The sequence below is a fragment of the Euleptes europaea genome, chromosome 7 (genome assembly GCF_029931775.1).
Source record: "Euleptes europaea isolate rEulEur1 chromosome 7, rEulEur1.hap1, whole genome shotgun sequence".
Lineage (NCBI taxonomy): Eukaryota > Metazoa > Chordata > Lepidosauria > Squamata > Sphaerodactylidae > Euleptes > Euleptes europaea.
This window is the reverse complement of record NC_079318.1, coordinates 10,804,629-10,831,946: the sequence shown is the minus strand read 5'-3', so window position 1 is coordinate 10,831,946 and position 27,318 is coordinate 10,804,629. Positions and strand designations below refer to the sequence as shown.

Below are 27,318 nucleotides of genomic sequence, written 5' to 3'. Positions count from 1 at the left end.
ACCAAACCCATTTTCTGTGCCTCCTTCCAATTTATCTAGGAGTTTCTACATTAATTTCAGATCTGCTGAATTGATAATGCACTTATTTTATTCATATATAACTAACATACACCAGCAAATAACTACATAGGTTAAATCACAGCACAGCAAAGGACCTTGATGTGCTCTAGGTGCACATGTGTTGGGGTCAACATTTATATCGAAAAATCTAAACTGGAAACTGGGGCAAACTGCATGTGAGCAGTAATTTGAACAAAATTTAGAAATCAGAAACAGAAGAGTGATCACTACTGCATCAGTGCCTCTCCTGAAACAAGAATGGATAACTAACTCTCTTCCCCAGAATCTGGGGGAAATTTTACACGGGGAGAGAGCGGGGGCCACGGCAGCTCTTCCCCGCCCACTCTCTTCCCCACCTGCTCTCTTCCCTGCCCATCAGCTGATGGACAGGGAAGAGAGTGACCTTCCGTGTATAAGACAATCCCCAATTTTTTTCTAAATATTTTTAGAAAAAAGGGTGGTCTTATACACAGAAAAATACGGTAGCTATAAGTTCCTAGACAGGCTAAAGCACAGGCTGGTTGATAGGTATTATTGAGCCAAAAGAGGATTATACAGAAACCTAGGGCTAGATCGCTGATCCTGCAAAGATCCTGCAAAGAGTTAGGTCCTTCATATTGCCAAGGTCTAAAGAGCTACATGTTATGCCTGAGAATGGCTGGAGTGTTGGAAGCCCTAAGCTGTTAAGCAAGAAGATCTCAGCTTGGTCCAGGCTCCTTCTCTGGCCTTCTGTCTTTTCTGCTCCTGGGGGAGACAGTGTAGGAGTTGGACATCCTCACTCAGGGGGTTCCTGGTCTGCTGGTTCCAAGGGAACTTGAATGGGAGCCTGCTGTTGGACAGGAGGAATAGAGTTTTCCCCGGAGCTTTTGGAGTCCACAAAGCCTTGGACATAGTGGGAACCAAGGGGAACTCCTCTTCTTCAGATGAGTCTTTTCCCCACCTGCAGGCTGGGCAAGGACAGGCCTGGACACAGACCTTCCCTAGAGGCTCACAAACCTCTGTATTTTGGAGCTTAAAAAGTAGTGCAATATCTCACTAACCTGCAGGCATACTGCCATTGCCAGATGATCTACAACTTCACCAGGGGTCTGGTCACTGTCTTTTAGAGGCTGCTCATTGTAACTATACCATCCTGTAAAATGGAAAACAATTACACCCATTAATTGGATAAAACAAAAGAAAATGTGTTGGAAAAAAGAAAAAACTGCACTATCAGAAATTACTAGTAACTGTCTACATGCCAGTTTGCAACATATACGTTGGAAAGAATGTAGTGACATGCCCCAGTTTTTTTATTGCATAAGGGTTCCGTCCAGTGATCCATCAGTGGAAGTCACTGATGGTGTGACGGAAGGGCAAAGGTCCTGCCCCCTTCTGCCAGTCCGCAATCCCCTGTGTGTATGCCTGGTTGGTAAGTGAACAAGGCAGCTATCAGCAGCTCAGGACCAATGGAAGGCTGCAGGAGCCAGATGGAAGGGGGGGCAGCTAAGAGAGAAAAATCTGTTACACGGTGAGCTCTTGTCAGATAGGATCTGAGCCTTCAGAGTGAAACTAGAGGGATCCTGTCTCAGGAGACTTTATAGATCTCAGCACCTGGCTTTTAGGGAAAGCAGGATAATTTAGCAAATGCTTTAAAACGGTGGTTCCCAACCTTTTTTTGACCAGGGACCACTAGGACTTTTTTGTTCGGTGCAGGGACCCCAAGGTTCCAAATAAAAACTCCGAGAATTTGAAAATAAACTGTCATCATAACTGTTAGTTAAACATTAAACTTAGAATAAAATTTGAATATATATTTTTATAATAGAGAACTTTTAATTGAAAATATTAATGTATTATGGGTTTATAACTTTGTTTTGTGACCTTAATTTAGTTCTCGCGGACCCCTGGGGGTCCACGGACCCCTGGTTGGGAACCAGTGCTTTAAAAGGAGACCGTACCTCTCTCAAAGCCCAGTTTCATGGTAAAGCTGGCTAAAGAATGGGAATTTCCAGAAGAAGCTCACACTTATACTGCAGGATTCTTAAAGACGTGGAAAGGTCAAAGAGATTCCTCAAGAGTAAAAGATTGGTTGTTAACTCTTCTCAGCACCCATGAATTAACAACCGAAACATTAAAACCAAATGAGCCCAGCAAATGGTGCGTAATATGCTTATATATAGTTCCAAGCCTCTTTAGCGATCAACCTTATTCTATCCACGGAAGTTAATGTTTTCCCCTATTTATCTCATGCTTCATCTGAAACAACAGTAGTTAGAAGCCACTTGGATCCAGTCAGTCTGCCTTTATACAAATGTCATTTCAAACTCTACCTCCACAGATGGTCATGGATTTTCCCCACATTCCCCTTCTCCCAGCAGCAGACTAATATCCACAAAGGTTGTGAGACTGCAGTGGGAAGAGGAAGGGGATGAAATTGCCATTTCTGCCTCTTCTGTCTGTGGAGCTCTGCGGATAGAAGAGGGCAGAGAGGAAGATTTTGTTCCCTTCCCCTTCCTCACTACTGCCTCCCAACCCATGTAGCCCACACGGGTCCTGTTACCCTGAGAGGAAACTTTCCCAGTGTCAGAAAGGACTGCTGGCAGTGGGGACAATGGTGTAAAGGCCTGCATGCGCATCACTGGATCCAACCCATGGAAATTTCATAGATTGATAAAGCACCTGCCAAGTGATTCCCATAACAGTGAAGGAAAACTATCTTCTACTGGAATATCTATGCACTGTAGAAGAATACAGAACCTTTATTGGCATTTACAGTAACAAAACAAACAGGTAAAGCAGCTAGATATGGATCTAAAAAAAGAATGAATGCACAGTTCATCAGTAAATTTTATAATAAACAATTAAATGAGGGTTCCCCTCCTCTATGCACTGTAAAAGATTTTCAGCTGAGAGGTGCCATGAGTACACATTCAGAAGACTGACTAGCAAACCTGGAAGAAACAAGTAATTTGCAGTAGTGGTCATAATGGAAAACAGCTTGTGATCCACACATTTCTAATCAGTAAACAATTTCAAAGGCTTCTGCCAGCCTTACTTTTATATACCCGTTTTACTTTTTTGAAGTATAGTACACCAGTACCTGGATAAACTGGATAAAATAGCCAACATGATCTTGTGACACTGGACTTTGAAATCCAGGATTCAAATCAAAGCTGAGCCAGAAATCAGTTCAAATGCAGAACCTAACAGGTACAGTACAGGAAGGACTAAGCCATGCAGCACAGCCAAACAACATGTTCCAAATGAAGACCAATTTCCTTTTCTTTACAAGGCCTGTATTTTGGTGCCCCTTCATTTTTTTTATTTTAGTTTAATTTTATTTTACTAGATTTATATCCTGCTCTTTCCTGACTACAGTTTTCATTTGAATATGGTAGGAAGGATGCCAAAATTGATCAGCCACATTCAAAGCTAGGTATCTCACAAATGCCAAGCAAGAAAAATTCCATTCACCATGTTATACATCTTGCAGACGCACACAAATCAATCAACACATGGCAACAACCACACAAAAGCCATAATACATGTACCAGCCCATAGTATCATAGTTGCCCAACAAAAATATACCCTTAATTGAAGAAAGAATACTATATAGCAATGCAAGCTAAGAAGCCAATAGAGTAACCTGAAAAGGTATCATTAAACACTAAAAGAAACTAATGAATTTTCCTACCACTTTTTACATTGTAAAGATTCCCCCTAGAATACCAACACCAAGTTGTGAGATGCAATTACCTATGTACATACATAAACCTTTATTGGCATAATAACAGCATTTTAACATGCAATAATACAAACACCAAAGGAAAATCATATTCTATCATGAGCTGTCCATCTGCTTCAATAAAATTGCTTAATAGGCAGATAATGCCATCCAAACCCTTTAATGTCAAATACACTGGTACATATCTATAGTCACAGTTCTTATCCTACACCACCCTCTTTATCTTCATAACAATAGTAATTACCTATGTGTTATATGCCACGTTAACAAAAATTATTTATTAAAATACATTTTAAACTGAAAGTCATAATCTTGAGATCTGCAAGACTTACAGTGCAATTCTAAGGGGGGCCAAAAGCCCTAAGGAGTTGGCATGACTTTGACACTGGTATAAATGCCACTTGTGCCAGCTAAGTAGGCATCTATGCCAACGCAGGGCCACTTACACTGGCACCGGGAAGCAGCGTGGCAGTGCTACACATGGGTGCTTGTGCAGCGATGGCAGCAATATTCCTCCAACACAGGGGCTCGTGACCAGTGCCAAAGGGGGTGTTCCTGGGGGCGAGGCTGAGTTTAGTCAACTCCCTGAGCCCTTTCGGCCTGGGAATGCCCCCTTTTGCCGGCATGAACTTGCGCCTGCAAATATGGTGGTGCCACCCCGTGGAATGGAGCAGTTTCACAGGGATTGGGGGAGTGGTGATTTTTGCCTTGCTGCCATGGCACACCAAAATCCTCTGGGCCAGATGAATTGCACCCAAGGGTACTCAAAGAACTTGCAGATGTAATTTTGGAACCTCTGTCCATTATTTTTGAAAAGTCTTGGCAAACAGGTGAGGTGCCAGACGATTGGAGGCAGGCAAATGTTGTCCCCATCTTCAAGAAGGGGAAAAAGGAGGATCCAGGTAACTACCGACCCACCAGCTTGACTTCTATACCAGGAAAAGTGTTCAAACAAATCATCAAACAGTCAGTCCTTGAGCATTTAGAAAGGATGGATCTGATTACTAAGAGCCAGCACGGGTTTCTCAAGAATAAGTCATGTCAGACTAATCTTATCTCCTTTTTTGAGAAAGTTACTACCTTGCTGGATCAGGGGAATGCTGTAGGCATAGTTTATCTAGATTTCAGTAAGGCTTTTGATAAGGTTCCACATAGTATTCTAGTTGACAAATTGGGAAAATGTGGGTTAGATCCTATTATTGTTAGATGGATCTTCAACTAGTTGACAGATCGTACCCAAAGATAGCTAGTTAATGGTTCCTTGTCCAGTTGGAGCGAAGTGACTAGTGGAGTTCCTCAGGGATCTGTGCTGGGCCCTGTGTTGTTCAACATCTTTATAAATGATTTGGATGAAGGAATAGAGGGGATGCTTATTAAATTTGCAGATTATACTAAATTGGGAGGGGTAGCAAATACGGTCGAAGACAGAGCCAAGATGCAGGATGATCTTGTCAGGCTGGAGAAATGGGCTAGAACTAATAAAATGTGCTTCAACAAAGACAAATGTAAAGTTCTGCATTTAGGTAGGAAAAATCAAATGCATAATTATAGGATGGGGGAGACTTGTTTGAGCAATAGTGTGTGAGAAAGGGATCTTGGGGTCTTAGTAGACCAAACACTGAACATGAGTCAGCAGTGTGATGCGGTAACTACCGTATATACTCGGGTATAAGCCGACCCGAGTATAAGCCGACCCCTCAAATTTGACGCCAGAAAAGGGAATTTCTTATTGACCCGCGTATAAGCCGAGGGTCAATAAGAAATTCCCTTCACCGGCAATGCTGCGCTCTAAAATGGCGGCCGCCATTTTAGAGCGCAGGGCCCCTGCCCCAGGTCGCCCTCCCGCCGGCCTCCCGGGCCCTCCCGCCCCACCCCGACCCCAGTGCCATCCAAGGGGGGGAGGGGGAAGAGCCCCTGAACCCCCTACTTACCGGGAGACGCGGCGAATCGACGGCGGGGGTGCGGCCTTCCTGGGCCGGCAGGAGGCCTTTCCAGGCCCCTGCCGGCCGGAGGAAGGCGCCTGGGCGCGTGGGTGGCGGCGGCGCAGCCGGCAGGGGCCTCCTGCCGGCCCAGGAAGGTCCCTGCCGGCTAAAAGAACGTACCCGGGGGCCTGAGCGGCGTCTGAGCGGCCGGCAGGGACCTCCTGCCGGCCCCTCCAGGCCCCTGCCGGCAGGAGAAAGGCGCCTGGGCGGCAGCGGAGCGGCCAGCAGGAACCTCCTGCCGGCCCCTCCAGGCCCCTGCCGGCAGGAGAAAGGCGCCTGGGCGGTGGCAGAGCGGCTGGCAGGGACGTCCTGCCGGCCCCTCCAAACCCCTGCTGGCAGGAGAAAGACTCCCGGGTGCGGCTGCGGTGATCCCGGTAAGTTCCTCCCTCCCTCCTCCCTCCTCCCCTCCCCTACCGTATTGACCCGCGTATAAGCCGAGTTCGGCTTTTTCAGCCCTTTTTTTGGGCTGAAAAACTCGGCTTATACACGAGTATATACGGTAAAAAGGCAAACGCAGTCTTGGGCTGCATCAACAGAAGTATAGTGTCCAGATCACGCGAAGTGATGGTATCGCTTTACTCTGCTCTGGTTAGACCTCACCTAGAGTTCTGTGTTCAGTTTTGGGCACCACAATTTAAGAAAGATGTAGACAAGCTGGAACGTGTCCAGAGAAGGGCAACAAAGATGGTGAGGGGTCTGGAGACCAAGTCCTATGAGGAAAGGTTGAAGGAGCTGGGTATATTTAGCCTGAAGAGGAGAAGACTGAGAGGGGATATGATAACCATGTTCAAGTACTTGAAAGGCTGTCATATGGAGGAGGGTGCCGAGTTGTTTTCTGTTGCTCAAGAAGGTCGGACCAGAACCAACAGGTTGAAATTAAATCAAAACAGTTTCTGTCTAGACATTAGGAAGATTTTTCTAACAGAGTGGTTCCTCAGTGGAACAGGCTTCCTCGGGAGGTGGTAAACTCTCCTTCCCTGGAGGTTTTTAAGAAGATGTTAGATAGCAATGCTGATTCTGTGACCTTAGGCAGATGATGAGAGGGAGGGCATCTTGGCCATCTTCTGGTCATTAGGGGTGTGGAGGGGGGAGGTAGTTGTGAATTTCCTGCATAGGGCAGGGGGTTGGGCTTGATGGCCCTGGTGGTCCCTTCCTACTCTATGATTCTATCTCAGACTACATTCTGGAAACCTATTTTAAACCTCAAACCTGCATCACTGAAATGAAACCAGCAAATCACTCTTTCTGCCGTCTCTCTTTTTTCCCCCACCCCACTTTCTGGTGGGAAAATACAAAGTGCTACAAGACATTCAGCAGCTTTCTTTCGCCTAAGCTGGAAATTCGATCCCTTAAGCTATTTGCTAGGGCCAATGCAATACAATGTACCCAGTGTGGAATGTGCACGAAGAGGCCAAGGTTCAGCCCACTATTTAGGCATGGAAGATCATTGGCTAGCTGGGTGGCAAGGGATCGCCTTTGAGATGAACTGGAGATAATGCACTTTAGGACACTTAGGGCTTTCTTGTATATCTTTAAACAAAAGAACATAACTTTCCTGGCTTTTAAACAAACAGGTGTCAGTTGATTGAAGAGTAAATAAATACAGCACACAGAAGCAGAGTAAATAAATACAGAACAGAAGCAGAGTTTAATGGTAGGGGTAGGGTGTAGCAGTGACCCTTGTTATGATACTTTGAAGGTATCCACAATGATCCACTAGATAAAAAAAATCGAGAAGCAACAGTAGGGAATAAACTACCTTTACTAGGACTAAAACATCCCAAAGCAGTGAGCAAGTTTTCAAGTTACCCAAGACAATTTATTAGGTTTGATGTTAAAGAACAAATGAAAAAGGAGAGGGAAGAAAGGCAGGAGGAAAGTTTCCTTAACATCTAGCCTGAACTTGTGACTAAGCACATTTTAATTTCCTTTAAACCAGATTTTTTAAAATAAATATACAAAAGGAAAAAGAGATAAAGACTCCAACAATGGACAAGTGAAAAATAAAAGATACAAGTCTCCGATTTATGAACATTTCGAACAATTTTAATAGCACATGCAGCATTCTTTGATAGTTGGTCTTTTTGCAGTAACAAAATTGCAGTAACAAAAGGTTTTCCTTTAAAAGACTAAAATAGGCATGTAATAGTAATTATACTACTGAAGCACCTATGTCAAGGTGGGAGATATCTATGAAACCCACAAAAGGACCCACTATCCTGTGTTTTTTTAAATTTTGTTATTTTTGTAATTTTGCCTCTATATCTGCAGATATCTGTAGAGCTAGAGAGAGACAGAACATCTAGCCTGAAGTATGGGAAGCTCAAAAGCTTTGTGATGTTCGATAATTCCAGTGGGGAAAAGATAAGTCCAGCTTTCTGTTTTGTTTTCCTAGAAAAGTTATCACCCTTCCATTGCTTTCCTTATGAGACCAAAGGTGTTACAAGAATGTCCCCGTTTTTATCTATGAAATATATAAGGAGGGCTTGGTGAGGGACATCAAAATGCTTTAGGTTACAATGTTATATTGTTAATTAAGTCAGTAACCATTCACATGCATTAGAATCCTTGTTAGAGTGCACAGAAATGGCCTTCCTTCTAAAATCATCCATTGTCTCCCTTTATTTTCTGTTTCAAAATTGAATAAACATGAACACATGAAGCTGCATTATACTGAATCAGACCCTTGGTCCATCAAAGTCAGTACTGTCTACTCAGACCGGCAGTGGCTCTCCAGGGTCTCAGGCAGGGGCCTTTCACATCACCTACCTCCCTTTAACTGGAGATGCCAGGGATTGAACTTGGGACCTTTTGCATGCCAAGCAGATGCTCTACCACCGAGCCACAGCCCCTCCCCAAATTTTTATGTACCAGGCACACTAATATGTGATGAGAGACTGGGCAGAACACACAAAACAAAGGTGCATCTGAGCACATCAAAATATATGACTTGCTTGGAAGATGAAGGTCCAGGAGTCTAAAGCAAGCAAACAAGAGATCTGATCCACTTTTGCTTCCTCTGCTTTGCCCCACAATGTCTCCCGGCTTGAAAGTAAATGTCTGAAGCACGCAAACAAACAACACCTGCAGCTTAACAGTAGTCCTCAGAAAGAAACTGAGCGTTCACAAGGGACCACTGAAACCAAAGCCCAGCATTCAGAAAAATGGAATCGACATCCACTGGCCAAAGCTGGTTGCAGAGTAAACAGACAGCATACAGAAGGCAGAGTTTAACTGGGAAAGTGAAGGGGAATTAACGTTTAGAACGCACCTCTAGTCATGTCAGCTACTTGCTTTCTGCTTTTGTTTACACAGCCTCATCCATCTTGAAGCACTTCTAAAATGTTATTGCACTACCAAGTCTTGACTTTTGGTAGCAAAGATAATCAAGCCATTTTCTAACAAAAGATTATATTCCTAACACTGAACGACTACACAAGTCCAAAAACACTTCAAAGGCCTTTCGTTTGTGTTCACACTTTGTCCTTCAGACTCAGGCTTCTGGAAAATTTCAATTTAGATGAGTACTTAGACTTAGAGCACTTCACTGGAAGTTTAAAAACATAGACAGTTAGAGCCATAAATCCACTACAGCTACAGTGATGCCACACTGGGATCTCAGCCAGAACAATATGAAATGGGTGGGACCAAATTAGAATATCCTCTGTCACTCTACCAGACAACTCTCTGTGTTTCACAGAATCATGTCAACCTACGTGATTTAATCTTATATGCCTTATTTACACCAGCACAGAAATAGCATATGAACCCCTTTCAAAGCTCTTTCAAGCACTGCATGCTAAGAGGCTGGTTTACCCTTCTGACCAGAAGTACAACTAGCCATAAATGGCTATGGGCAGGCATAAATAAGAATACCCATTCCATTTCTAGCTATATTAGTAAAGCTGTGTGTACTGCAAATACTTCTCCTCGATGGTGGCCTCATGCAATAAGAGATTATCTTTTTTTAAAGCAATCTGCTAGTCCCCATTGTTGATGAAAACACATGCTGAAGAACTAATATGAACACAGGCAAGACCTTCAGTGAACAGAATATAAAGGTTGCTCCTACAACCTCTTTGTAGCTGCTACTCCCTATTTTGGCTGATATTTCCCATTTCCTAGAAAGTATTGAAATTCTCCAATTCTCTGAAAATCCATGGACAGAAACAGATAATAGATAAGCAGCATTTAGAAATATATTTTTCTGATTACCCTCATATATACCTTGAGATTATAAACAGAAAATACATTCTGAAATATTGAGGGCTCTGAAGAGAATTATTAATTCATCTGGATTGCCAATAAACCCTGGTCCATACTGAATCCCTGACTATTCAACATGTTGGCTCACAGCTGAATATATGAATAAATTTAATTGAAAAACATGTCATTTCAGGTGGTAGCTGGTGACATTTGTAAATTCTCCGTACAGTATTTGATCTGTGATACCTTATTCACACAATTACAGTCTTCAAGTTATCTGAAACACATATCTGAAACACTAAAGAACACAGTCCAATTATTTATGGGAATCTGATCTGTGAGAAGCTGAGCTTTTTGATTATCCAGGGAATGTAAAATAGACTACAATACAGATCACTATTTTTGAAATTATTTTGGGAGTCTACTAAAATTCAACTACATTACTTTTTAACTCAAAATAAAAGATCAGAACCTTAACTGGCAGCTTCCATCTCAAATATGAGAACATGAAAAGCAGAGAGAATAAGAAGACACGGATAATAACCAACTAGAAACATAAGGAATAACACATGAGTTATTAGAGAAGAACCTGCCTGAGCACAAGTAATGCTGAACAGGAAGATCTATCAGGTTCCTCCTAGTAACCAAAATAAGTCAATGTTGTCATGGATCAGAGCAGAATAGGAACTGTTTCCTCTTTGGAAGGGGCTGACATTTATCAAGATCATTCAGTATTTCTGGCGACAGCTCAGCTGGAAAACCTCATCTTGCTGGACGGGCAAGTTTTTTGCAGCCAGGAATGAAAGCACTGGATCTCTTTGATATACCAGCACTTGACTGTTGGATGCATGAGTTCTGGCAGGCCCAGGCTGCCAGAACCCAAGACTCAGCTTGGCTAAGACATATTTAGACATGTGGGAGAAAAAAGTGAAAAGGAGCAGCTCTTTCTTTCGAGTGTGTGTCTGTCTTTCTGTGAGAACATGACCATGCAAAGAACAGCATCCTCCTTACGCATATTCCCCTTTGCATCTTGTCAGGATCATAAGCCCATCTCTGGTTCTTTCCCAAGGATTCACTCAGACAGCTCGAAGTCTAAAGTAAAACTCTTTATTGGAAAGACTAGCAGCTACAGACTAAAGGCATGACAGCTCAAAGGCTTGGAAAGTTGGCAATGTCCCTCAAGGGGAGCTGTAGGGTTTAAAAGAATAAGTCCAAGATACTCGCCTGACGTGGCCAGGCAACTCTGATAAGGTTCTCATGGGCAAAGATACAATTACCAGGTGCTGAACGAGCATAACAATCTGGGGAAACACTCTGGGAAACAGAATCAGGCCAAGACCTGACACATCTTCCAATAGGAAGGAGAGATCAGATGTTCAGATATTGTAAGTCATAAGTTGTTAGAAATATTTCTGTTTCATTTAGTCTCTGCCCCTCTAGTTTGTATACACTCTAGAGGTGTATATACACCAGTTCTGTAGCTTGTATGCACTCCAGAGGTGGGACAGCAGAATAAAGCTTGTGTTTAAGATATAAAAAGACTAACTGGTTTCCTACAAGTGTGCCTTGGCTGTGGTTAACTCAACATTACCAAAGAGCCCTGTTGGATGATCCTCTTACCATCAAACTAGAAGGAGGGAGGTAAGCAGGAGGTGGTGACAAGGGAAAGCCCTCCCCCCCAAAAAATAAAAACCTCTTAGAAGAGCGTGGGAGCCATGAGGGATTCTTACTGAGAAGAGTAGGTCTCCTTAGGACAAAAGGACTTCCCTGTGGCTTCTGATAATGGCCTGTCAGACCCTGGGGCAGAAGCACCACAGGTGTACACTGTAACTTGTATTTTTATACGTCCCTAGGAAATTACAAAGTCATATGTCAAACATTAATCACTTGGATTACAGAAGAGTATAAAAGGCAATTAGGGGGCTAGTTCACTGACCACCTATATGAAATACAAAACAAAACAAAAGAGAGTTGCCTATTTTGACCATCAATGCAAACAGCTGTCACTAAAATAATTAATATAGGATTATAAGAAAGGGAACATAAGATACATCAGGTAAAACAATAGCCACCAAAAATGAAATGGGGGAAATTGATCAATTTCAGTTGTTGGCTCTTAGGAGCATTTCACTGCTGGAACCTCACAGATGTTTTAACAGAGCATTTTTAAACTATGAGAAAACCCCAGATACCTTTTTGGAAACGTCAAATAAATAAGATTTTAATATACATATAAAAATAAAGTGTATTAAAGGGGTTTGCTGTCTCTCTTTGATGCTATAGTACCCAGCATACAACTAGAACAGGTATACATATATATTTTGCAATTAAGCTGTGCATTCTTCATGTCAAAGGTATGTGTTTCATACAGATGCATGCATTTGACATACATATTTCCCTCCCCATTTATGAAATAATAAATACATTATTTCAGAACAATAACTAAAAAGTGTTTCTGCTGTTCTTTCCAGGTTATTCAAGCAGACAGGTTATTACAAAAAAACATGCATGAAGGTGCACAGACATTGTACAGGCAGTGTGCAAAACAGATTTCTCTTACCGAGATTTTGCGTGATGTCATTATACACCTCAACAATGCAATGTTTAGGACAGTCTTAATATACATCAATGTTAAGGTCACACTGAATCGTCATTATATAGATTGCTGGATGTGTCCATTTTTGTACCCAAGAAACATAATCAGCAGACGCTACTAGAAACCAGGAAGGAACTAAAACAGTTTCTGACTTGACCTCAATTCATCAGATTCTCTGACAGAAAAATACTTAACAAAGGGCACAGGAGGGCATGAAAACGGCTCTCTGAAAGCTGCAGATATACAATATTATTCAGTGGGAATGGAACTCACCATGTAAAAAGTCATGTGAACAATTCACAGCAGTCATCTCAGACACCCATGCAACTGGAATCTCTTTGGGTTTGGCACTGCCTACTACGACTAAGTCAGCATCATGAAGCTAAAGGGCAAGTGGGGAGGGGGGGGGAAGACAATGGATAAAAAACTTTCAGCTAAAAGACCAAAGATCAGTATATATTTCCAGATGAAAGTACAATGTTGATTTTTAATCTGCTTTATCCACTTTGATCAGAAAAAAAGTTAAATGAAGAAACGATACATATATGCGCATTACCAGGCAAAGAATCCTAATAAAAAAGGTTCTTTTTGTGTTTTGCCAAATAAAGCTTACAATGTTCAAGAAAGTACAAAAGAACTATGAGATTTAATTAAACAGAAATAATTGACAAGCTATTCCTATAGTGGACATTTAATGACAAACCACAGTTTGTTGTTTTGGGAATTATTCTTGGAAGTGATTTTCAGGTTCATGCCCTCTCCCCCCTCCCCCAACTATGTGCCTGGCTCAGAAATGAATAATTTCCACTTTCATGTCAACCCCTGATTTGGCATTATAGCTGGGCTACAAATGTTTTTTTTCTTTCCTACAAACCAAGCTTTCAGAATAGTCTAAAATATTGGATCCAGGGATGCCTGTCCCTGGATTAATTAAAAATGGGTGGGTAGAGAAAGTTTCCTTAGTAACATTAAATTGGCTGGGCTTAGACTTATTCCCATGCCATGCACTTGGGGATATAAAGGTGGCAAAATGGTGAGAGAATAAAGAACTCATACATGTAGCCATTTTTTTTTATGGCCAAAGCTTGTGCTATTGCCTTTATAATCTGCTGAATGTTTACATCATTTCAGTGGGAGAGAAGACATCCACAGCAACTGAATGATGGAGATAGAAGAGGAGCAGTCCTATTCTATTGCATCATTTTATGTGGTTTATTAAATATTTATGTAGAGCCAGTGTGCTGTGGTGGTTAGAGTATCGGGCTAGGATCTGAGAGACCCAGGTTCGAATCCTCACACTGCCATGGAAGCCTGCTGGATAACTTTGGGCCAGTCTCACACTCTCAGCCTAACCTACCTTACAGGGTTGTTGTGAGGATAAAGTAGAGAAGAGGAGAACGATGTAAGCCACTTTGGGTTCCCATTGGGATAAAAGGCAGGGTATAAATGAAGCAAGTAATTATTTACTTAAAGCACTAATATTAACACTAACTTTATAATTTCCTCCCACATGACTCTGATACGGTGGATGGGAAGGGGGTTGATTGTTTCTCATGCCAAAACCAGACAAAAATATTTGCACGTTAACATGAATGTGTCTAGCATGAACTCTGCTCTAGTAACATTTTTGATCGTTGGCGCAATCCAATGAAAAATTCTCCCCTGTACTTTCCCTTCATTTCCACAGTGCTTGAGTAGGTTGGATATTCTTCCAACTGTTTTAATACTCTTGTATATCCATGTCATATTGAAATAAAATTAGTTTGTAAAAGAAAAAAAAACTTAAGCAAGGGCCAGTGTGGAGTGGTGGAAGGACCTTGGTGACCCGGGTTTGAATCCCCACTTCTACCTCGGAAGCTTGCTGGGTGACCTTGGGCCTGTCACAATCTCTCAGCCTGGCCTACTTCACATGTTAGAAGGGAAGAACGATCTTCTAAGTTGTTGATCCCCAACTGGGGAGAAAAGCAGGATATAAATACATGCAAATGCAAAACAACAACCCCAAAACACACACACACACACACAAACAAGCAACAGCCATGGGTAGAAGACATAAAAGAATATGCTGTTGAGTAGCAACTCATGATGACTCCACCCACTGGGCATTCCAGGCAAGAGACAAGCACAGGTTGTCTACCATTGCCTTCCTCAGCATAGCAACCTCAGTCTTCCTTGGTGGTCTCCCACTCAAGTACTAACCATGAGTGACCCTGCTTACCTTCCAAGCTCTAATGAGCCTTGGGCTAAACACTACAAAACTACCGTAAGTGGATCATAATAATTTGTACTGTAAGGTGACATCATGCCTGCAATACAGTTAATTGCCTGTTTGCATCCCACAAAGGATGCATGGAAGATCAGACCTTAACACCATGGCTGCAAGAACCGGTTTTTCACCCTCCTATCATTTTAAATTTTCTAAAATCTAGCCTGATTAAGAGTTCTGGTGAGCTCAAAAGATTATACAATGTTTTGTGTCAGTTTGGTTGGTCCTAATAAAAGATACTACATGAATTTTGTCATCACCATAAGCCATCTTGACTGTTTATTTTTAAACTGTAAGGCAGGGTACAAATATTGTAATAAATAAATTATCCTCCTTTTGGAGGCACACCATAACATGGTGAGGGGGTCTGAGGATGTCAGCAAAGCTGAGAGCAATACCATAAGGAGTTTATGCCAATATGCTAAACTCCAAGCAGAGTCACTCAAGGCAGAATGGTCACAGCTGAGACTCCAGACTAAAATGCATCCACCCCCTTCATAGATCAACAACCACATCAGCAGAAAAGAATGGGCAGTTCCAATGGTGATAGCTACTGGGCAGCAGCAGCAGTAGAAGGTGACAATGGAGGAGGATCTTTCGTAGACAATGGCAGTGCCACTTCAGCTAACCCTGGTTAGTACTGCGCAGAAGAAGGCCATGTTAAACCACTTCTCTTTTACCTTGAAAACGCTATGTTATGGGGCCGCCTGCTAAGGCTTTCTCAGACGAGGAGGACCTTGAAGCAGTAGGCAGTGGAAGGGAGGAACTGCAGCAGGCTGAGCAGCTACAGAGAGATGAGGCTTCCTTGTGTCTACAGCCACCCAGGGCAGGGGACATACCTGTGTCAGAGGGCCAGCCGCAGGCACTGTCACCAGACAGCCCCCCAAAGCTGCTGGGGTGCCAAGGGCTCCAAAGCAATGCTACACGATTGTAGGAGGAATGCTGGACTGCAAGCCCAGCAAAGCACACTCCCTGCTGACAGTGATGAGGCTAATGAGCTCAACCAGGCAGAGGATGCTGAGACAGAGGAACAAGCAAGAGCTGGTTCACCCTAAACCTATTTAAGGAGGTACTTGCATTGAGGCCAGTGTGGGAACAACTAGTTACTACTACTTGGTGCTCTCTTTGGACTTTGATTACTCCTGAGATGCTTGTGGCCTTTACCTTGGAACGGACCTTGACGTAGCATTTGGACTTCGCCTCTGATACTGAGAATCTTGTGGCCTTGACCTTGGAACAGACTTTGGCATTTGGACTTCACATCTGATACTGACCCTTTGGATATTGACCCTCAGACCACTATCTGACTACGCTTCCCGCCTCTGGCCTCAGGTCTGCTGACAGTCAGGACACCCTATGATGAGAAACCTGACAGGAAGAAAGTTGATTCATTTGAAATGTGGTGTTGGAGAAGAGTTTTACGGATTCCGTGGACTGCCTAAAGACAAATAAGTGGGTCCAATTTACCTGTCTTGGCTTACGCTAAAGAGTATTAGGAATTGTAGGTCAGTGAAGGTGCTGCTGAAATTCCTAATAATAAAATTTTAAGTTCTAAAAGGGACGTGGGGAGCAGGGAATGATTACTAACCGCTTTAGGTATGTGGTGTAGATACAGTATTGTCCTTTCTTCATCTTTATTCATGTGCTTTGCATTTTGGCAAGATGATATGAACATTCCATGGAATATGGTGGCGAGGTCTGTCCAGGTTTGCCAGGTCTCCCACTATTGTGGGAGGCCTCCCGCCCGTTGGGTTACCTGCTCTTCCTGCCATTGCTTCTTCAAGTGGCAGAAGAAAAATTAAAAAAACCACTGGCATAGTGCAAAATGTGATGTCACATTTCCAGTGATTCCTAGAGTGGCATGAAGTCACTTCTGGTTTTCCCTGAAAGTGACATCACATTGCATGTGACACCAGCACCCCATGTCCCCACTCCCCATCTCTTGCTGAGTACCAATCATTGGTTGGAAACCCTAGAAGAAGAAGAGTTGGTTTTTATATGCCGAATTTCTCTACCACTTAAGGGAGACTCAACCCGGCTTACAATCATCTTCCCTTCCCCTCCCTACAACAGACACCCTGTAAGGTAGGTGGGACTGAGAGAGCTCTAACAGAGCTGTAACTTGCCCAAGGTCACCCAGCTGGCTTCGTGTGGAGGAGTGGGAAACAAACCCTGTAAGGTACGTGGGGCTGAGAGTGCTCTAACAGAGCTGTAACTCACCCAGCTGGCTTCGTGTGGAGGAGTGGGGAAACAAATCCAGTTCACCAGATTAGCCTCTGCTGCTCATGTGGAGGTGTGGGGAACTAAACCTGGTTCTCCAGATCAGACTCCACCGCTCCAAACCACCGCTCTTAACCACTAAACCATGCTGATTCCTAGAGTGGCATGCAGTCACTTCTGGTTTTCCCTGAAAGTGACATCACATTGCATGTGACACCAGCACCCCATGTCCCCACTCCCCTTTCCTTGCTGGGTACCAATCATTGGTTGGCAACCCTAGAAGAAGAAGAGTTGGTTTTTATACCCCACTTTTCCTCTACCTTTAAGGAGTCTCAAACCGGCTTATAATTGCCTTCCCTTCCCCTCCCCACAACAGACACCTTGTGAGGTAGGCGGGACTGAGAGAGTTTGGAGAGAACTGTGACTAGCCCAAAGTCACCCAGCAGGCTTCATGTGGAGGAGTGGGGAATCAAACCCAGTTCTCCAGATTAGAGTCCGCTGCTCTTAACCATGCTGGCTCCTAGTAGACCCTTGCAGAGCAACCTTTTTGCTTGCTCCCTTGCATGAACTATATGCATTTCTAAAACGTGCTCACTTCAAGAATAAACTCTGATCCTAACTAGGGCTGTTGAAAAAAAAATTCGGTACAATTCGGATCCGGCAAAATCCGGCCCGTTTTGATCTGGGAAACACCGAAGTCCGAACTCCCCCGCTTCAGCTCCATGGAATTCGGCACGAGTTTTGAGTTTGGGAACAAAATTCAGCCGAATTCCCAGGAAAGCGGGCGGGTGGCTCTTTGAACTGCTCCACGCTGCCATGGCTGGCAGTGCGGAGCAGTTTAAAGACCCCCCCTTCCCGGGACTCCCCGCTTGTCAGCTGGGTAGTCCCCCCGCCCAGCTGACAAGCGGGGAGTCCCGGGAAGGGGGGTCTTTAAACTGCTTGGCGCTGCCTGGGCAGGCAGCACGGAGCAGTTTGGAAACCAGGCGGGGGTCTTTAAACTGCTCTGCACTGCCTGCCTAGGCAGCACGGAGCAGTTTAAACCCCCCCCAGTCCGGCACAACGACCAGCTGATGGGCGGAAGACAGACTGGGACGGGGGCTGAGTTTGCTGCTGTGCCCCGCCTGTCGGGCATGGCCCTGCAGGGCCGCCCTATCCACTTGCCAGCTTCCGGTGCGCTTGCCCGGCAGCGGAGCCTCTCCGGACCCCTTCCCCGGTAAGTGGGGATTGGGGGGCTCCTTCCCCCACTCCCACGGTCGCCGTCGGGGCCAGGGCTGGGAGTCCCAGGAAGGGGGGAGGGGGTCTTTAAACTGCTTCGTGCGGAGCAGTTTAAAGACCCCCCGCCCGGTTTCCTGGGAGTCCCAGGAAACCGGGCGGGGCAGTCTTTAAAGGCGGGAAAAGGCAGGTTCGGGTAACACCGAACCTGCCGAATTTATCCGGCGATTGCCGGAACTCGCCAAATTCGGCGCTCCCTTTTCCCACCTTTTTTTTAGTTTGGTTCCATACGAACTGAAAACCCCCGAATCGGGGGAAATTCGTCTGTTTGTTCGGTTCGGAAGAACCGAATCAACAGCCCTAATCCTAACTGGGAGGGTTGTTTGGCAAACTAATGCAAAGGCTACACTACTTCTCAACAGTGCTTCATGTAGATGATTAAAAAGGATACATATTCAATAAAGTCAATGTGTGTCAGGAGCAGACCATGAGGACGGTTCGGGGTTGTGCTTCCAGGTGTTGTTTTGCTATTCTGTCCAAGGCCAGTCCATGCCCTGTGTTTAGTCTTCATAGATTCCCATACTGTGGGAATCGCCAAGTACTCCTTCCTGCCTCTGGGAGGGGGGTTATCTGGATGACGAGTTATCTCCTTTTGCTCATCCATATATGCCATGCCCCTTGCCTTTGCCCCTTACTAGTGTCCTTTTGAATATGGCTTCTGAAACCTGTCGATGATAACCAATAAAACTGCTTTCGTGGACTTGCCGTCTGCTGGAATCTGTTTATGGGTTTGTCCCAGGGCTAGAGCTTACATTGTGCAACAAGTAGCCTCTTCATTATTTGGCAGAAAGCAGAGAATATGTGAAAAGATATCTACACAAATCTCACTCTCAGATCTTTGTCATTTTTAGTTCTGTTTTGGAAACAGGAGTTGTAATACTGAGTTTACAAAACGATTAAAATATTTTTACTCAGAAGACCTCAAATGAGCAACCCAGTAGACCAGTTTACTACACCAAAAACCATGTTAGAGGCGGATGAGATAATTAAATGATCAAGCCCACCCCCTTGAAAACATTCCATATGGCCTCCAAATGGACAGTGAACCTGATGCAAAACAGATGCTTCAGGTAATTGCAGCCAAATGCTATAAGAAGATATAGAGAAGTGCTAACATGCACCCAAAGGATAACTAGTTGCATGTTGTAGAATTAATGAGATCACACTGCAAGGAATGAAGTTAAAAAGCCACACGAAACAAACTATCACTAAAGCAGCATCTTAGGAACAGAACAGATAGTGCTCTCCATATGCTTAAGCCTCTCACTGGTATTTTCTTCCTCCAGTCTGTGGAAGATTAATGCCAATAAATACTTTGAAACTTTAGCTAAAAGCAGGACACAGTCTACCTCCAATGGGATTTAAACTGAAGTAGGCCTAGAAGAAACACCCACTCCCAAGATAAAAGTCAAACACTAAGAATGGTAATGCAGGCACCGTAAGCCAAGTATGCCATGATAACGACAAAGCGTAACTGTATATTTCACATAATTGGACAGCCTTCCTACCTAGAGGGTTGTATAAATATTGCCTTCCCCTACAGTTGGAATCAATTTCTAAAAATGACATTGTAAAATCCCATGATCAAATTTAGAATACTTTGTTTGTACAGTTAATGGACGTAATGAGAGCATGTTTTTTCTAAGACTGATGTAGGTAAATTTTAAGTTAATAAATATATGACAGGTTGGAAGTGTAAGGAATAAAGGACCATGTTCAGTAACAGAAATAGAGACTTTCTACACACAAATGAAAAACATTTAGCCATCTTAGCCAGTGAACCTTTATATTCTGATTTTTTAAACTTGGATTTTGTAGATAGGGCATGATTTCAATATATTCTAGCCAGGAATACTCATTAGCCCTGTTCACAAGTTTGAATGCAGTCCAGATTTTTTTTTACAAGAAGAAGAATTGTTTTTTTTATATGCTGACTTTCTTTACCACTTAAGAATCAAGCTGACTTACCATCACCTTCCCTTCCTCTTCCCACAACAGACACCCTGTGAGGTAGGTGAGGCTGAGAAAGTGTGACTAGCCCAAGGTCACCCAGCTGGCTTCATGTGCAGGAGTGGGGAAACCAACCCGATTCTCCAGATTAAAGTCCACTGCTCCAAACCACCGCTCTTAACCACTACACCACGCAGGCTCATTGAGTCATTCTCATGTTAGATTCAATGTATGTATAGCTGAACATGTGACAGAAACCCCACATTTATCCAAATACTGTTCCCTAGGTTCATTTGTACAGTACACGTGCATTGGCTGTTTCTTACAAGCAGATGTATGCACGTATATGCAGGCTGTACATGTGTTCACTGTAATATATGAACAGGGCTACTTTGTCTAAAGGTTGGATCCAGCCATCAGTCAGCAGATGGTAGTGACAGTCACTGTCCTTCCCCATTCCTCTCCTTCCGGAAGCCATTTTCTATGCCAGGATAGTTGATTCCCAGAGTCACATGACCCATATGGAGAAATGGGATGGAGGGAAGAAACCCAAGCCTCGTTTTTTAAATCCTTTCTTTTGCTGAGAAAGAACTCTGAGGAATCAGGAAGCATTTGAATCCCCGCCCCTTGACGTACTGCTTTGTAACTGGCTGTAGTGCTTTCTGTGAGAGAAACGTCACTCCCCCAAGCTTCCATGTTCCACACTTTGCGTGTCCCCACTAGAAGTGGCCAAGCAGTTCGACTTTTGGTGAGTTTGCAAGTGCAAATTACTGTTCTGGAGTATAACATGTTGCAGCTACAGATGGGAAAAACAAGTATGGGATTTCTGTATACTAGGATGACTCCTGGTATGCAGAAATATATGCCTTTGTAAAGTATTAAACAAAAAGTATTTTTAAAAGGTTTTTTAAAAAACTTCCTTCTTCCATGCCCTGATGAACACTGAGCATGCACATTATGCTGGGAATTCTAGTTGTGCATCAGCAAAAGAGACAGAAAAGAGAAGGAAATGGGGAAACTGGCCTGTTCTCATTCCTGAAGTAACCTATAGGGAAAATATGGATCAGGGGCAAATTTCCCAGTTGTTTAACCCTCTCCCTTGGCAATTCCTTGTAAGCCACCAATGTGTAATTTGGAATAATAAAAGTAAAACAGAGGTATTATGATTTATTTTCTAAAGGAAAGGAAAGGATTTATTTTCTGGATGGTTTGTTTGAATTAGAGGTGCCCTTGTCATCTACAGTTGCACAAAACGTTCACTAAACTCAAAATTAAAACATGAGTACAACATGACAACATAATAGAAAATGATAAGAGCCACTTAGTTTTAACTTCAGCGAATTTGCGCTGCGTTGTGGATGAAGGGGGAGCCTTTGCAAACTTCTGTCCATCACTTAAAGCACATCAACTGTTACAGTAACATCAGCAGCTGTAAAAACAAAGTCTTGCCAAAGGACTGTTCCAGTCAGGGAAAACCTACTTTGCGTTGAGTCCAAAGGAAAAGAAAAAAAGAAAACTTCCATATAAAACCTTTTGACTTGGCTGCCACCTTCTGGGAACCTCTGTGAAACACTGGGAAAAGGTTTATTTCAGCTTGTATATGATACGATTCTGAGCAAGCCAATTAAGCTACTGTACTTTTCTCAGGTTCATGTACTACTTATATTATTGCTATCCAAAGGCCACTGAAATTTCATGGAAGGGAGGAGACTGGTGGGGGGGAGAGAAGGTTCTTACTCCTAAGCCCATCACTTTTCCACTCCGGTGCTTCATTCAGTCTCTCTTCGCTCCGTTCTCCTACTCCCCCTTCCTCCCTGGAAACATCCTCTAGCCTCTTTCCCCCTCCCTTGTCTTGGCATGTTCTCCCTACCACCATCTCACTCCCTGGCTGTACTCCCTGTCTCCATCCGATCAGATATTCCTCTGGCTCTCTTCTCCCCCTCTTCCAATATTCTCTCTCCCTTTCCTCCTCCCCTCAAGCACAGGGCTTTACTTTTGTCCATAAGAATGAATGGCAGTCCTTCACTTACATAGGAGAAAACAGAACAGGAGAAAACATAAGATAAAACCACAACAGTGGTGATTTGAACCTGGGAATTCCAGGTCCTCACTTGTAATACTGTGTGCAATTCTGGCTGCTGTATCTCATAAAGGACATTACAAAACCTGGGCAGATTACAAGGAGAGCAACCAAGATTTCTTACGAGGAAATGCCGGAGAATCTGAGACATTTCAGTTTAGAAAAAAATGATGACTAAGGGGAGACATGATAGAAGTTTATAAAATTACGCCAAATGGACAAAGGGAACTTTTTCTGCCTCTCCCATAATACTAGCACTCAGAGGCACCCAATGAAATTGTCCTCACAAGGTGTCTGTTGTGGGGAGAGGAAGGGAAGGTGATTGTAAGCCACTTTGAGACACCTTAAAGGTAGAGAAAAGTGGGGTATAAAAACCAACTCTTCTCTTGGGAAACAGGTTCAGAACAGACAAAAGGAAATACTCCTGGGACATGCTCAGTTCTCAGCAAGCCGTATTTGGGGAATTCTCTCCTTCTTTCAGTTATTTTACAAAGGCATCTTTTTCTGTATACTTGGGAAGTCCCCCCTGTCCCCACAAGTATACAGCCTGCTAAATTTTCTGTGGGTAGCATGGTTTTGCTGCTTTTGCGATCATAATGTTGGCAGCTATTTAGAAGTCCCTTGGATGAAGGAATTGGGTCACCAGGTCAGAAGAAACAAGTGCTTCATTCTATGAGATTGGTCCAATCTCCATTCTGTCCTTCAGCCTTCAATCTTTACATTGGTTGAGATCAGAAGTGGCATCCTGCTTCACTCCTGCTCCCACCCCCACCTCCACGATTACAAAGAAACATACAGGCTATAAGATTTCAGGGCTTTTTCAACATGGAATCCTCCCTAGCCCCCAATATCAAACCCCCAGTTGCAACTTAAATATTTAGAGCTTGAGATATCCCATGTTCAGATAACCACGGACTTCCTGGTTCAAGTGTTATCTTTGTGCATGTGATTACAGAAGTTGGGGAAGGAGGGAAGAGATGCAACTGAACCAAAAACTTGTTCCAGATCTCCCTGCACATGGATGTGAGGGTAGGAGAGTAAAACTCAAATAGGATATAAGGATATGAATGAGACCAATGTAGTGACCTAAATTCACTGAATGAACAACTGCTGTTCGTGCAGTGTAGGGGCTTGTGTATCTGACTAAGATCTGGGTGATCCAGGTTCGAATCTCCATTTTCTCTACTACAACATGGAAGCTTGCAGGGTAACCTTGGGCCAGTCACACACACTCAGTCTAACCTACCTCGCTGGACTGTTGTGAGGATAAAATGGAGGAAAGGAGAACAATGTAACCCACTCTGAGATCTCATTGGGGGGGGGGAAGTAGGGTACAGGTGAAGTTCATAATTAAACAAACATATAAACAAATAAATACATTCTGAATGAATGAATGAAATACCTTGCTTAGTCCTACATACAAAAGGAAAACTAATATTTAATTTCTTATAATATTTACCGTAGCCTGGAGTTGCTTCAATTTCCAAGGGCAGCTCATGGTCATGACCCCTTTTCTTTGAAGAAGGCACTGCAGAGAGACTTCTACGGGTCCTTCAACTCCTAAGAGTAACACCTTTTTCCCATCTAGGGAAGTATTTGCTGGATATTGGAAGATAACAATTGCTCTTGTTAGCTGTATTACTCTCACTGGAGAACACACAACTGAACCGTAGGCTTTAATCTAAGGATATGGGGTTTCTTTCCCCTTTCTATGAAAACGTATGCCACTTTAAGCTTGAGAACAGGAGCACTCCTTTTTTTTCTGAGTCTGTAGACCACCATGCAGTACAAAAAGAACTATGTGATGGACTCTGGCAGATTAACAGACAAAAGTCTGTCTTTGTGTATTTAGATAAGTAATGAAATTCTTGGCTTCAGTAGCAGATGTATTACAGGTTGAATATCTCTTATCCAGAATTCAAATATCCAAAATAGTCCAAAATCCGAAAAGGTTTTGAGCGTCCAAAAAGGGTAATAAAATGGTACATGTGTGCTGGGCAGTCACACCAACAGCAGATTCCCCACAATGCCCCACATGTACAAAATTATTTAAAACATTGTATAAAATTACCTTCAGGCTATGTGTATAAAGCGTATATAAAACACAAATGAATTTCATGTTTAGCCTTAGGTCCCATCCCCAAGATATCTCATTATGTATACGCAAATATTCCAAAATAGGGAAAGATCCAAAATATGGAACACTTCTGGTCCCAAGCATTTTGGATAAGGGATACTTAACCTGTAATAACACCTTGCTAAATGAAATAATAAACATTTTACTTGCACACATTTGTTACTTGTCTAGTTATAATAAGATCCAGACCCACACAGATTCTAATGCATTTCTTGTCTTATACTATTCCACAGCATAAAAAAAACTCAAGTCATTCTATCACCTATCACTGCTACCAGCTTTGCCTTTTAAGATCTCATAATACCATCAGTCTAAAACTGCAGTGATAAACAACATTTGCTTCCTCTTTTGTATGTGGAGGCATTGAGGAGTTGAATTCATCAATGTATACACCAGGCCAGCACTGCACCAAAGGTTCATCTGTAGTGGTAACAGCTGAAGGACTGGAAGGGAGCATATCAAAGGTCAAAACAGGATCAGATAATTTGGGCAAATGTCTCCAGTATTGTTTAAATGCACCAGTGTTGATGCTACCTTAGAATGAGAAACGTTTGATTAGGATTAAGTATTGTTATAAGGTCCTACTGAAGAAGTACAGTATAAATTTTAAAAACTATAGATATTACAAGGATTGTGTGGAAGACATGGTACTCTCATTTGGAAATCCACAGATCCATTTTGCTAATAGGAGGGAAGGCAGCATGGTAGAGCCTGTTCTAGTCAGATCTTGGAAGCCAAAGATCAGGGTCAGCCCTGATTAGTATTTGGATGGGAGATCACCAAGGAATACAAGGGTTGTTATGCAGAGGAAGACACTGGCAAACCACCCGTTAGTCTCATCTTGAAAATCCCATAAGGGATCGCCATAAGTCAGCAGCGACTTGACGGCATTTTACACACACACTTTTTACTACCAACAGCTTCTTCCCCCACAAGAATCCTTCCCCTGATGCTAGCAGAAAAACCTCTCATATCAGCAGAAGGACTTTGCGCCAGGGAAAGGCAGTGCTGTTAGCAGAATGGATCCACTTCATTGGCTCCAGGGAGCATGGAGACACTGCTGACAGGCAAGTAGAAGGAGTAGGGAGGAAGGGGCAGGGCAGCCTGATTCACTCTGCTCCTCCCCTTTATGTCCATACAATTTCCTTATCACATTTTCACAACCCCCTTGGAAGGCAGGTAACATTACAGAAGAGAACTTGAAACAGGGATACATTTGGCCCAGTCCACTTAATAAACCCACTGCTGATCTGGACATGAATGTACAAAGTACCGTTGCTGGGGATTGCAAAATAAAAATGTCACACCTAGTTTTTCCAGAAGCTGGATCACTGCACTAGCAATGGGGGGAATGACACACTCATTCATGTCTCCGTGAACTAATCTTCCCAAGTTAACATCTGTTATTCTGTGACAGAAAAACATGAAAGTACACATATGTAAGTACATATAAAAAGAGCATTCGTTTTTTTTAAAATGCAAAGGATTAGAAATGACAACGGGGGACCAGCTAGAGTCCATTTGCACGCATTCATTAAAGATACATACATCAAAAGCTACACTTTGGGACAGAATTGCTGAGTTGTACTTTGTTTGAAACAGGCTGTCTCTTCTGGAAGAAATCTTGTTCCTCCCTTCCCACCTTTCCTTTTCAATTGCTAAGCAAATCCTCACTCTCCCATCTACTGATGCATAAAACCACATTCAATACCCATTTACCCCAATTGTAGCTCTATTAGTTTTCCTTGGGTTGTTGGGTGTTCCCTGATAGTGACTCTACTGTCCACCTGAAAGTCACTTGGTCAAACAGACTCCATACTAGGGAAGAAGGGTAAGTCTGTTAACATTTCTCATACAGAAACAGAAAGTGCTTTGGGAGTTACTAAATAGGAGGCTTTGTGTTAATTTAATTATTATTAACAGAGGCTATATATAGGCAAGCTTCGACTGTCAAATTATTTTCAGACACTAGGATAAAGACTATATAGCTGCAAATCAAAAACAAAAGAGAGTTTTAGAGAGTAGTGCTCCCTTCTTAAGGCAACCATTTTGAAACCCAATGACATGTTCCTCTGCTCCTGTCCCCTTTCTCAATCTTCTTTATCCATATCTCAGGTTATCACCTGGTTACAATCTCATTTTGCTGCCCATGTAAACCAGTCCACAGTGGAACCCATTGGCAAAAAAACTGGTATTTGCAGTATTTCTAATGAGATATGTTTGTATCTGTCACTTTAATTCATAGTACATAACTTACCCATTCACGTCTTTCTCTGGTTTCACAGTGTTCAGTATTTTGCTTGTATATGACTTGTTAAAGTGGCGAAGTACAAGGCCATGAATGTTACAGTCCTCATTGAGCTTTATGATTTCGTCAGCAATCTAGAAGTCAGCATGATGGTTAGACTGGATTTCTTTTTTTAAAAGTCAGAGGCGTTCAATACTAGAACACTACCAAATAGGAATATATACTGGAAGTATAAAAATAAACATTTGGTCATCAACAAACAGAAGCAGTTATATTTTTTCACTTGCAGAGGAAGAGGAATATAGCAGAAATGCATTCACAGGTCTGAAGTTTCAGAAGAACATAAGGAGAGCCCTGCTAGCTCCTCAAGTTTTAAAACTGGCTTCACAAAGAGGTCAACCAACCTGTAGGACCAACAAACAGGCCACGGGGCAGCAATGGACTGGGAGGCAAAAACAGCCCTTGAAACCCCCACATGTGTCAGCCCTTGGCCCACAGAACCAGAAATCACCACAAAGTCATATAGAGTCCAAACAGATGGCTTTTACTGGTCAAATAGGCATACAGTGCAAAC

The 27,318-nt window shown here is 43.0% G+C and overlaps 1 protein-coding gene across 1 annotated transcript in view; it reads right to left on the bottom strand.

The window, feature by feature from the left end:
* The window catches only part of MTHFD1L (methylenetetrahydrofolate dehydrogenase (NADP+ dependent) 1 like), a 188,239-nt gene extending 161,370 nt beyond the window's left edge, over positions 1-26,869 (bottom strand). The window contains exons 1-5 of the mRNA XM_056853654.1: positions 26,754-26,869; positions 25,804-25,904; positions 23,819-23,958; positions 12,845-12,953; positions 1,101-1,192 (exon numbers count right to left, since the gene is read on the bottom strand). Of these exons, the coding sequence (XP_056709632.1) occupies positions 1,101-1,192; positions 12,845-12,953; positions 23,819-23,958; positions 25,804-25,864 (402 nt within the window). The 5' untranslated portion in view covers positions 25,865-25,904; positions 26,754-26,869. The remainder of the gene's footprint in view (positions 1-1,100; positions 1,193-12,844; positions 12,954-23,818; positions 23,959-25,803; positions 25,905-26,753) is intronic.
* Positions 26,870-27,318: the final 449 nt, after the last annotated feature.